General features: G+C 50.0%; 1 protein-coding gene across 13 annotated transcripts in view; it reads left to right on the top strand.

Moving 5' to 3' along the window:
• Positions 1–6,281: 6,281 nt before the first annotated feature.
• MINK1 (misshapen like kinase 1) overlaps positions 6,282–12,511 on the top strand; it is a 46,517-nt gene continuing 40,287 nt past the window's right edge. For all 13 annotated transcript variants that reach the window (XM_052657721.1, XM_052657729.1, XM_052657727.1 and 10 more), the window contains exon 1: positions 6,282–6,547. In XM_052657721.1, coding sequence (XP_052513681.1) covers positions 6,491–6,547 — 57 coding nt within the window. In that variant the 5' untranslated portion in view covers positions 6,282–6,490. The remainder of the gene's footprint in view (positions 6,548–12,511) is intronic.

Genomic DNA, 12,511 nt, shown 5'->3' with positions numbered 1-12,511 from the left:
AGACACTAACTTTGTATCTGTTCAATAAGCATTTCATAAATAAAAGCCTAGAAAAGCTCCTTGTCTCTTCCTTGGCTGAACTAAGTGTGTGTCTCAAAGGCCCCCCAGGCCCACACAGGTCCTTCACCCCCTCTCCCCACCCCACTCCTTTCTTTCTTTGGCTTCACCTCAGCTCTGCTCCACTTGTCTGTGGCTTTTGGAGCTCCATCACTTGGTGCTGGGAAGACCAGGTGTTCACACAGGGCTGCCTGTATAGTAGGAAGCGTGGACCCACACCGGGACTCCTGGAGGAAAATGGAGCCCAGGGTGCAGCTGCAAGTGAGGGAGGCGCCCAGAGAAGGGCCCAGAGGGGCTGCACCTTGTTCCTCAAGTGACTGCCCAGGGGAGGCTTAGGGAAGCCCCTGGGAGTTGGTAAGGGAATAGGCTTGAGGTCAGAAAGAACTGGACCCAAGTCTCGGGCTTGTCACTTTTTACCCCAATGGCCTTGTCAAGTCACATCACTTCTCTGGGCCTCAGTGGTCCCACCTGGGAAATGAGAATGAAAGTGAAAGTGAAACTCGCTCAGTAGTGTCCGACTCTTTGCGACCCCATGGACTATACAGCTCATGGAATTCTCTAGGCCAGAACACTGGAATGGGTAGACATTCTCTTCTCCAGGGGATCTTCCCAACCCAGGGATCGAACCCAGGTCTCCCGAATTGCAGGCAGATTCTTTACCAGCTGAGGCACAAGGGAAGCCAGGGAAATGGGAATAATACTTACATAACGGTCTTGCTGTAAAGATTCAGTTGTTGACTTAAATATTTATTGAGCACCTGCTCTTTGCCAGACATTATCTAGACCAACAGCAGTGAGTACTACAAAGTCCCCACCCTCATAGGACACAGCTTCACTGTCCAGTACAGTAGCCACCAGCCACATTTGGCTATTTACACTTAAATTTATAACAATTAGAACTAGGTAAAGATTTAGTTCCTTGCATCAGCCACCAAGTGGCTGGGAGCCACTTGCAGCTAGTGGCTAGCATACTGGATGGAGAGCATTTTTGTCATTGCACAGAGTTGGCACTGCTGCAGAGTGAAGAGAGAAAGTACACGTCATTGTGTATGAGAGAGTGTGTTAAGTCGCTCAGTCACGTTCGACTCTTTGCGACCCCATGAACTGCAGCACGCCAGGCTTCCCCGTCCTTCATCATCTCCTGGAGCTTGCTCAAACTCATGTCCATTGAGCTGGTGATGCCATCCAACCATCTTGTCCTCTATCATCCCCTTCTCCTGCCTTCAAACTTTCCCAGCATTGGGGTCTTTTCTAATGAGTCGACTCTTTGCATCAGGTGGCCAAAGTATTGGAGCTTCAGTTTCAGCATTAGTCCTTCTAATGAAGGACTTTAGGATTGACTGGTTTGATCTCCTTGCAGTCTAGGGGACTCTCAAGAGCCTTCTCCAACACCACAGCTCAAAAGCCATCAATTCTTTGGCGCTCAACCTTCTTTATGGTCCAACTCTCACATCCACACATAGTTACAAAAGAGTATAGCACACACTGGATTGAGGAGGGTTACCTCCCAGGGCAGGTAGAGAGAAAAGGCTAATATAATGGGTATACAGAGAGAGCTCTTTGAACTGGTAACTTTTATTATTTTTTTTAATATTTATTTATTTGGCTGCACCAGGTCTTAATTGCAGCCTCAAGGATCTTCGGTCTTTGTTGCGGCACGTGGGATCTTTAGTTGCAGGATGCAAATTCTTAGTTGTGGCATGTGGGATCTAGTTTCCCTGACCAGGGATCCAACCCAGGCCCACTGCCTTGGGAGCATGGAATCTTAGCGACTGGACCACCAGGGAAGCCCCGACTTTTTTATTTCTCAAGTTGGGTTGTGGGATATAAATTTTATGCATATTTTCCCCGTATCTTTTTGTATATCTGAAATATTTTGCAATTGGAAAAAAGTTTAGCACAGTGCTGGCTCTTGCCCTTCATCCCTCTGGTCTCATCCCTCAATCTCAGAATTGAGCAGGAAGAAACAGAGGGGAAACAGAGTGAGTAGTTTAGGAGGCTTTCCTGGAGGAGAGGTCCTTGTGGATGATGACGTGGAGAAAGGAGATGCTATCGCTTTGCTCCCATCCTCTCCTCTGAGTGCAGCCCTCTGTTCCTCTGAAAAAGCCATTTCCACACAAGCAATTCCCCCTCCCTTGTATAGCGGTCCCCAGGTACTAATTGCCATTCTGCTAATTAGCCTCATTGTCAGCACTAAGTGCCTCTTTCCCTAGGGGACCATTATCTCATTAACTGTGGGGTGGAGGCAGCAGCTGCCCTGGGACTGGGCTGGGGTAGGTGGGCTTCTGCTTCATACCATCTGTTGGTCTATCTGCTCTGTCCTCATTGGTCATGGAGTTTCTTGAACGGAGACCCCCATAGGGCAGGGAAAAGAGCAGTGAGGTTGCAGTCAGAAGAGTTGGCTCTAGACCCAGGATGAAGAGAAGAAATCCAGCTTCCTAAGATGGGTGGGAGGATCTGAGGGTGGTTGTGTCTGTGCAAAATATCCATCCCCCAGGATCCAAAATTTGTCTTATTTTTAATACTTTTAACTTTTTTTCCCTCCCAATATTTATTTGGCACATGGAATCTTTGCTGTGGCATCACAACTCTTTGTTGCCACATGTGGGAGGGATCGAGTTCCCTGACCAAGGACTGAACCCTGGCCCCCTGCATTGGGAGCATGGAGTCTTAGCCACTGGGCCATGGGGGAAATTTATATTTTAACTTTTCTTGATGCCCAATTCAGGGCTTCCTCCACCACATTACCTCTTTTTAAATTATTATGGACAGTTTCATATGTACATAAAATTAGAGAATAGGGGATGGTGACCCCTTAGGTACCCATGCATCAATACTCCAGCTTCAATAATTATCATCATGGGGACTTCCTTTGTGGTCCAGTGGTTAACAATCGGCCTTGCAATGCAGGGGACATGGATTGGATTCCTGGTGGGGAACTAAGATTCCCCATGCTGTGAAGCAACTAAGAAAGATGACACAACAAAGACCTGAGGCAGCCAGATAAACAAATAAATATTAAGGAAAAAATCATCGCATGGGGCCAATCTTGTTTCTCCAGTCTTCTCCAGACATCTTGTCTTCCCCAGGCCCAGATTCCATTGCCTCTTGAGGTTTGGCTGGCCATATAGCCTACCCTACTCCCTCCCCCCCGACCCCATACCGTGATCTTCATTTGGTCATTCACTGATTAGGTATCTCTTTATTAAACACAGCCTAAGAGTAAAGTGACAGTGTTAGTTGTTCAGTCATATCTGACTCTTTGCGATCCCACAGACTATTGCCTCCCAAGCTCTTCTGTCCAAGAGATTCTCTAGGCAAAAATACTGGAGTGTGTTGCCATTCCCTTCTGCAGGGGATCTTCCCAACACAGAGGCTGAACCCAGGTCTCCTGCACTGCAGGCAGGTTCTTTACTGTCTGAGCCACCAGAACAAGACCATGGGGTAGCAGGGAAAAAACACAGAATTTAAAGTTAGTGCTTTGTGAAAGTCATTCATCTCTCTGAGGCTCAATTTACTAATGTCTTACTCTTAGGCATTAGTAAATTTACTGAGAGCTTCACACATACCAAGTGCTTCACACATTTAATTTTATTTTTTTCTAACCTCCCTGTTATTATCCCTATTTTACAGTGATAGAATTGAGCCTCAGAGGGATGAATGACTTGCACAAAGCACTAACTTTAAATTCTGTGTTTTTTCCTACTATCCCATGGTCTTGTGTTTGAGTTACTACCCAGTGCCTACCCAGATACAGAGGCTTCATTCACATACATGTTACTAAACCTCTAGTGGGTGCCAGGCCCTGGGTTGGACAAGGCTGACATAATTCTTACCTTTAAGGAGATTCAACATTTTACAGTTCAAGGTATTAAAAGTTGCCATGGGTTGAAGCCTGGTGGCTAAAACAGAAGAGCCAAACTCAGTCTCAGGGGGTGAAGGAAGGCTTCATGGAGGAAGTAATTTAGACATGAAGGGCAAAGCAAAAAGCACTGAAAATGGGCATGGTCAGAATATTCCAGAGAGAAGAAGTGGCAAGTGCAAAGGCTGGAGGAGGGTCTGTTGAGTTCTGGAAACTGCATGGAGAGGATTTCCATATGGCTAGAGTGTGTGAGGTTGAATGGTGGAGTACTGAAAAAGAGGGCTGGAGAAGCAGGCAGAATCTTGAAGGATCATGATTGCCACACTTCAGACTCAAAAGACAGGAGTCAGCGAAGGATCTTAACAGGAGAGTGACGTGAGATTTGAGTGAGTTTTAGAAAAACCAGGCACTATGAGCATAGAGAATTGACCTTAAAGAGGTCAGGCAAGAAGATCAAGTAGGAGGCTAATAAGAGTATTGAAGGTGAGTGATGACTGTGGCTTAGACAAGGACAAATGCAAGGCAAACAGAAGAGGGGGAAGGTGGGGGAGTGAGACTGGATGTGCATCTGAATGTGAAAAGAAGAGTCCAGAAAGGAGAGTGTCTGTCCCTTTCCAAGGACTTCTCATTTAAACTCTCGGAGAAGGCAATGGCACCCCACTCCAGTACTCTTGCCTGGAAAATCCCATGGATGGAGGAGCCCGGAAGGCTGCAGTCCATGGGGTCGCTGAGGGTCGGACACGACTGAGCGACTTCACTTTCACTTTCATGCATTGGAGAAGGAAATGGCAACCCACTCCAGTGTTCTTGCCTGGAGAATCCCAGGGACGGGGGAGCCTGGTGGGCTGCCATCTATGGGGTCGCACAGAGTTGGACACGATTGAAGTGACTTAGCAGCAGCAGCAGCAGTAAAAAGTGAAAGTGTTAGTCTCTTAATTGTAGTAGTTCAGTTGTTGTGACCCCATGGACTTGTAGCCCGTCAGGCTCCTCTGTACATGGAATTCTCCAAGCAAGAACACTGAAGCCATTCCCTTCTTCAGGGGAGATTCCTGACCCAGGGGTCAAACTCAGGTCTCCTGCATTGCAGAAAGAGTCTTCACCGTCTAATGCAAGAGACACAGGTTTGACCCCTGGGACAGAAAGATCCCCTGGAGAAGAAAATGGCAACCCACTCTAGTATTCTTGCTTGGGAAATCCCATTGTTAGAAGAGCTTGGCAGGCTACAGTCCACCAGTTCGCAAAGAGTTGGACACTACTGAGATTAAACAACGACAACAACAACAAAGTAATGTTTACATTAAGGCTGGAGGTGGGGGTCTTGCAGAAATACTATCACTGTTACAAGTGATCTCAAAGATCAAGCAGCCTTCTCTTTCAAATTTGCAAAGAAAGAAAGGCCCAGAGAAGCAAAGCAACTTGTTCAAGGTCACACAGCATGTCAGTGTCCGAACACGACTCCTTGTTCTTTATATAGCATTACCCAGCCTCCAGTGAGGCTAATGGCTGGGGGTTCTATGCCAACATGCCTAGACCTAAGGTGACCCAAGCCAGACTTGAAAGGGGTCAACATAGATTCTTACTGTTTCCCTCCACCTCTCCCTGCCACCCCTCCTCCACGCACAGCTCCAGTGATCAATCAGTAATTGTGGAAGCATTTCTGTTGTGCCGAACAAGAGGTGCAGAGACAAAGGCCTGCAGTAGGATTTCCTATCCTCAGATCTTAGGATCCTCAACACTTTCCACTGCAGTCGGGGAAGGGGTAAGGGGCAGTCACGAGGCAGCCAGTCCCCCCTCCACTCCCCAGCCCCCAGACGGTTTCTCCAGCCAAGTTCTCACGAAGACGCCCCTCCCTCAGTGGCTCCACTGTTGCTATGGCAATTAGGTGGGTGGACAGCCCATCCTATCTAGAGGCCACCCAGCCCTCGCGTGGGGAGTTACCATAACAACCCCCCTAGTAATAGAGGGGGTTGGGTCCCACCCCCTTCCCCCGCAAATAGAGACGTGGGTGGTTTGATTGGCAGCTGGGCACACGAAAGAGGAGGGAAAAGGAAGGAAAGGCGTCAAAGGAGAGCTCAGAAGGAAATGGGGGAGAGAAAGGGCAAAAAACAGGGGAAGGGAAGGAAACGCGTATGCGCACGCGCGCCAGCTGGTGGGCGCGCTCCGCGGCCGCCTCGGCCGCCGCCCACTTCTTTCACGCCAGGCTCGCGCGGCCCCTCAGTCCTCGCGCGCGCCTCTCGCTCCCTCTCCTGCGCCTGCGCGCAGGTGTCGGCGCCGAGGGGGAGGGGGAACCCGGCGCGCCCGCGTCACGTTCCCTCTTCCACCCTCCGGGTGCGCGGCCACTCTGCGCCTGCGCAGGAGAGGCGGGAGGCTCGGGTTGCAGGCTCTGGGGCGAGAGCTCCTGTCAGTCGGTGGGTCGGTCCTCCCGCCGGCCCTCCCCCTCCCCGTTCTACGGGGGAGGCGCGGTGGAGCCCGCCCCCAGGATCCCCCGATGGGGGAGAAGCGGCGACGGCGGCAGCGGAATAACCGAGCCGGAGCGTGAGCGGCCCCGGGGCCCCGTTCCCGGTGGAGGCCATGGGCGACCCAGCCCCCGCCCGCAGCCTGGACGACATCGACCTGTCCGCCCTGCGGGTGAGCGCGCCGCCCCCCCAGCCTGGCCCGGTTCCCGTCCCCGCCGCTGGAGAGCGGGTGGCCGAACGCCTCGCGAGCTCCCCGGGCGCCGGGTCCCCCGCGGCGACCCCCGCCCCTCTCCCTGGCCCCCGCCCTCCGCTCCTCTTCGCTCTCCACGCGCTGCAGATTCTGGGAGCCAGCTCGGTCCCCGCCCTGGGGTGCCCCGCCCCCATTCCTCTCTCCTCCTCTACCTTTACTCAGCTTCCGGACCCCTTCCTTCCAGGTGTTTGCGGGTCACCCTCCAGTTCCCCTGAACCTGCAGTATCTTCACCGTGGTGCCCCTTCCTGGCCCCTGATCCCCTTTGGGGCCTCTTTCCCCCTCGTTGCTTCTCTGTCTTCTTCCCCCGCCTCCTGTTTCCCGGCTCCTCGAATTTTGACTTTGCCACTGCCTCGCCAGCCTCCCCCTCATCACCCTCTCTCCTCCTCGCCCAGCCCTGAATTGCATCTCTTCGCCGGCCGGCACTTCAGCCTCCCCTCTCGGGCCGCACACCTCCTACCGCCGCCCTCACCCGGCTCCCCGGCTCCCGCCCGCCCCGGTGCCTTCGTTCGCATTTCAGGTGCAGCAGTCCAGCACCAGGCATTTCCGGTCTCAGGGTCCCCCGCATATTACATTACCAACTCTGCAGCAGAGCTGTGGGGCTGGGAGGAAAGTCAAGTGCACCAGGGGAGGAGGGGACGCGTTTCTGGTCTTCAGAAACTCTGGCCTGGGCTGGGAAGAGGATGTTTACAGGTCTGTACACACACGAACACATGCAGCATGTGGTCCTTCGGGTTTGGAAAAGCTTAGGTATTCATGGCTTTGCTGGAAGGCGGGGGAGGCGATGGAGATCTCTCCAGGGAGGGGCTCATTAGAAAAGGGATCAGAGGGGAACTACTGCAGCAGGAATTTCTTGGAAATACCTATTCGTTGTCCCTCCTGGGGCCCTTGCACGTCCTCATTTGGGAGCTTTCAGCAGCATTTACCTGTTTTTCTTCAGCAGGGAGCCCTGGCTTAAGGGGCTACTGAGTGATTTCAAGGTGAAGACTCCAGCCTGTCCCCCAGGGGGTGTTTTTGTCCTGTGTCCTTCATGCTCTCTCAACAGGCCAGGGTGTTTGGGGAGAGCAGGATTTCCCATCTCTGGGTTGGGTGCTCCGGAGGCCCCTATTGAAATGTCTTCTGGTTTTTGAGTTGGCCGGGGAATGTGGCCAGTAGCTGGAAAAGGCGGTCAGCCACACAGGTGCCCCGGATATGACTGGAGGGGAGAGGGGAATTGAAGAGAGCAGAGTCATGTCGTTAATTGGGTTTCTCTAGGTGACACAGTTTTTCTTGCCATTCAGGTCATAATTTGTTTGGTGAAACATTGGGCTAGGAGACCTGACTTGCTTCAGATAAGGTGATGAGTTGCTGAGGAGGGAGATGGAAGATTGAATTTCTCTCTCTTTCTCTCTCTGTGTGTATGTGCGTTTAGGGGAAGAGGGTCTGAAGGCTTTGGGAGGGAGAGTCTTTATCAGTTTAAACTGTGATTCTCAAGTCAGGCCAGCTGGGGTATAAGATGGAAATCCAGGCTCCCCTTAGTGTACTATCTACAGGATGAGTCCCCACCTTGCCTTCCCACCTTGGTTGTTGATTAACTCTCGCTGCAGGTTCCTGTTGCTGAGGTGACTTAAATATAATAAAAACAGGTGGGTCCAAACCATGATCTTTGGCTTAAACCTTGTGGGGCTCTGCCTGGGTTTCTCTTTTCCTTTAGCCTCTTCTGCTAGTTTGGCCTGGATCCTCGGCCTGGGATTTCCAGCAATTCTGCAGACACCCTATGACCTTGGATGTGGTATTTCCCTTCTTAACTTCTCTACTTTTGAAGCAGTGTTGGCCTCTTTCCTCAATCATCTCCTGCCCTATTCTCCTCTCCTTCCCTTCAGAGAGGCCCTTGACCTGCTCCCAGTGCTTATGGTCTTTCCTGCCTCGGGCATTTTAAGAAAGCATCCCTCTTCCCCCACCACCAGCCCAGTACTCCAGGGTTTGAGGTGGGGGGGTGGGAGGGGAGCACTTCTTTTGAAATAGGACTGCAGAAGGCCTGTTGGACTTTTCTCAGGGAAGGACCTGTCCCCTCTGCCCCACCTCAGAGAGCCCCTGTGTAACAGCTGGGCTCAGTCATCTCTTGTTCTGTTCTTGTCTGTCGAGAAATGGCAACCTGGAGAATTAGCAGAAAAGTGTTTCTCTAAACTGGGGAGGGGGATTGGAGAGGAGCATATTCAGCATTTATTAGCCAGCCTCACAGAGTCCAAGTTGTTTTTCTTCTCTTGTTTCAACATAAGGCTTAGCTTTCAGGTGCTGATGAGAGTAATAGGCTATTAGGAAAGATTGAATGGCACTATCTCTTAGCCATGGGTTGGGGAGGTGGGTAGACCTGCCACTTTGTGACCACAGGCACGCTTGACCTCTTTAAGGCTCCGTCTGTCTTCTGGCCCAGTAGTGTGGGGTGTGTTCCTAAGTTCAAGTCCCTGCTTTCTCACTTATGAGTAACCATGGCCTTTCTTCCCTGGTTGGCTGCAGATTATGCCAAGAGCCTCACCTTCGAATTCTCCGTTTGCTCACCTGTATAATGGTGCTGGTATTGAACTCCGAGTTACTGAGGACTGGGTGAAATACTGCATATTAAGTACTTAGTCCAGTTCCTGGCACGTCATGACCATATGATTGCCCTTATTGTTAATTGTTATCAGATGACAATCAGAGAAGGCTTCTGGCACAAGTGTATCTAGAATAGCACTCCTGCCCCTGCTTCATTTTTGTATAAATTTTTATATAGCATCCCTCAGTCTGCTTGCTTTTATTTTGTAGTCTTTATCACCAGCTGACATGTGCTTATCAACCCTGACTAAAATCTAAGTTCAGTGAAAGCTAGGATTTTGACTGTTCTGTTCAGTTTTGCATCCTCAGGGCCTATAACAGTGTTTTGCACGTGAGGGAGTCTCAACTGTTGAATAAATGCGTGTCCTAACAAGTGAAAGCTCTTAGCTCTAAGCTCTGCTTAGAGAAAGCATTCAATAAACATCATGCTGGTTAGGCTTTCTCTTGCCTCTCTTGCCTATTCCCACACAAATAAGAATATATCTTTTCTGAGTTTTTTTTGGAATGAGACCTCGTCTGGTGGTAAACAGAGCTCTGGAAGCCTCCATCTGAGACTTGAAGTAAAGTTAGGATCTTCCAAGAGAAAAAAAATGGGCCTCTTATTTCAGACCCTCTCTGTGTCCAAGTCTGGTTATATTCCAGAAGAATCTTCTGACTGGGAACTCCTGGCTTCTCACAGAGCAGAAATGTCAGTGGAGGTGGATGGGACAAGGAGGGAGCAGACCCTGGGCTGACCTCTTTCCTTTTGTGTTGCTCCTCGTGGTTGACCCGCTTCACAAACCGAGCAGCTTCTCTTTACTGTCCGGCCAGCTGGAAGTTTTAGACTGCAGTGTCCTTGGAACCATGGGGCTGCGCTTAGTGTGTATTGAAATAACACCATGGCCCACAGGCAGGAGGGACTTGTTGCCAGGCAGTCGTGCTGACGGAGATGTTCTTACTCGAACAGTCTTGTGTTGTTGTGTCCCTTCTCTGGAGGGGCCTCTTCCCCTTCCTTTTCTCTTCGCGAGGCTGTGGAGCCAGCACCACTTGGAGGGCTGGCAGTTCTGGGCATGTGTTTCTAGGCCGCTGAGCAACCGCTGCACTCTGATGTGCTGGCTGTCCAAATGTTGATGACAGATGCCTCAGGCCAGGGCTGGACTGGCTGATCTCCTGCAGCAGAAGCAGGGGCATTGAGTGGGGACTTTTTTCCTAGAGAACTGCAGGTGAGGGTGGGGCTCTTGGGGGAAGTAGTGGCACTTGGAGTGAAGTGAAAAGCTGCTTTGGCCAGAGGCTGGAAGGAAGGTAGCAGAGAACTTTGCTAGAACGAGATGTTCACCCATCTCCCAAGCTAGGAAGGAGACATCGCCACCCTTTGTGCCGCGGGTAGGACAGAGCCCTTGCCCTTTGTGACCCACAGAGGGGAGGGTCTTTGGAGAAGTGAGGTTTTCACAGTTAAGAGAACAGTAAGAGGGTCAGCAAGAGAGCTGGCCTGCCTACCACCACCAGCTTCTCCCAGGAGCTCAGTTCACAATAAAATTCTAATTTCAGATCTGGCCTCCATTCCTTTCCACTCTAAACTGTGTGCCTAAAATGAGACAACAGCTTGGGTAGGTTGAGTGTCCTTGCCTGTCATCCTGGGGACAAGATAGCAGGAAGTGTGCAGCCGCCCTTTACGAACTTGTACTTTGGCCTTGGTTAATAAATAAGGAATGTGGTGACCTCTCAACCCGGGAACATAAAACAGCTCTGGGACTGCAGAGCATCTCCAGAAGCCATTTGAGAGTCTGCGCAACTGATCTTTCTGTCTCCAAAGTTGTACCAGAGAGAGTTACCTGTAACATCCTTTTCTGCATCAGTCAGTCACCAAGCATTGTTAGTCTACTATATTGAGAATCACGTTCTAGATACTACAGGAAGGATGTAATAATGTGATGATACCATTCTAAGCCATTTAATCAGAGCTCTGGGAGCTTCCACCTAAGCAATGCCTTTGCAGGCTGAGGCTCCCCCCCAACCCCCTCACACATATCCCCTACCCTCTGCAATCTTTAAACTGTTTCTGCCTCCCTCTATCTTAGAACCCTCAGGGTCAGGAAGTTTTTGTTAACTCTGATTGCTGTGACTCATACTCATTTTCTGTTTTCTGTCTGTAGTGGTCAGTCATCTTGAAATCTGATATCCAGTCTTTCCCCCTCCTCCAGCACTCAGTTTACACTCACAACTCCCTCAGTTTTTTCTTCAGTAGGCTGAAGAAATAGAACAGAAAGCGATCAAGTTAATAAGTCAAGTCTCAAAGCATTTCTCAAATGCCTACAGAATATAGGAAGATACAAAAATATGACTTGGGAGAAGCCCTCGTTCATTCTTTTCTCTCTCTTGTTTTCCCTGGCCTTTTCCTCCTAACCAGCCAGTCCTTGACTTCAGTCTGGGATTCTTCCATCTACAGGACACTCCCCAAGAGGGTGATTGAAAAGATGCTTGAGGTTTTTTGTTCTTAATATGGGTAGGAGATGGTGGACAAGAGAATAAAGGGATGGAATTATGGTGACCAGGAAGCCCCTGGAGATTTTGCCCAGTGACCAGACAGCCAAGGATGTACTTGCTAAAGGTAGGATTTCCTGTTCTCCTCGAGGAAAGAACTAGAACTAGGCATGAAGATACAGTGACACACAAGAGAGACATGGTTTTCCTATGTTCTAGTAGTGGGGAGAGACATTCATAAAACAGTCATATGTATATCTGTCTATATATAATCACATGTACAGAAAATTGCAAGCCATGATAAGGACTGTAGCAGAAAACTTTAGCAAGCCATGAGAGTACATAACAGGAATTGTTTTTACTTTTTACAAGGCAGAAATATTTGGTTGGTTGGTTGAGAGACAAATCACCTGTCAGAAAACCAAGCTGACAGTGCCACAGAAAGTGTAGCTAGAGGTGAGCCAGCAGGTAGAGTGTGGTAATAACCCGAACTGGGAGACCCTGGAATGGGGCCATTCTTAGGGCGGGGGTTTAGGTCAACAGTTAACCAAGGGACAGGCGCTTGAGGATGGGGTGAAAACTCCAGGCTCATTTCCAAAAGGATTTCTTCTGAATCTTCCTATGAGAGAGGAAAAAAAGTTTGTCTCTTTCAAAGGATAAGGGTATGTATGTGGAAGGAGCATATGACTCTTATTTTATTTAGTGGGGGGAAGGTCTCAGTACTGGGTGTGTGCGAATTCACATGTCGCTCTGCAGAGGGTGACTGCATGTGCTTGTTGTCTTAAGTGAGTGTATGAGGGAGCGGGTGTACCACTAGATGGTACAGCCCTTTTATATCAGGGGTGCCCAACCTC

Source organism: Budorcas taxicolor, chromosome 19, assembly GCF_023091745.1.
Source record: "Budorcas taxicolor isolate Tak-1 chromosome 19, Takin1.1, whole genome shotgun sequence".
Classification (NCBI taxonomy): domain Eukaryota; kingdom Metazoa; phylum Chordata; class Mammalia; order Artiodactyla; family Bovidae; genus Budorcas; species Budorcas taxicolor.
Note: the sequence above shows the minus strand (reverse complement) of the source record. Positions and strands in the feature narration are given on the sequence as shown.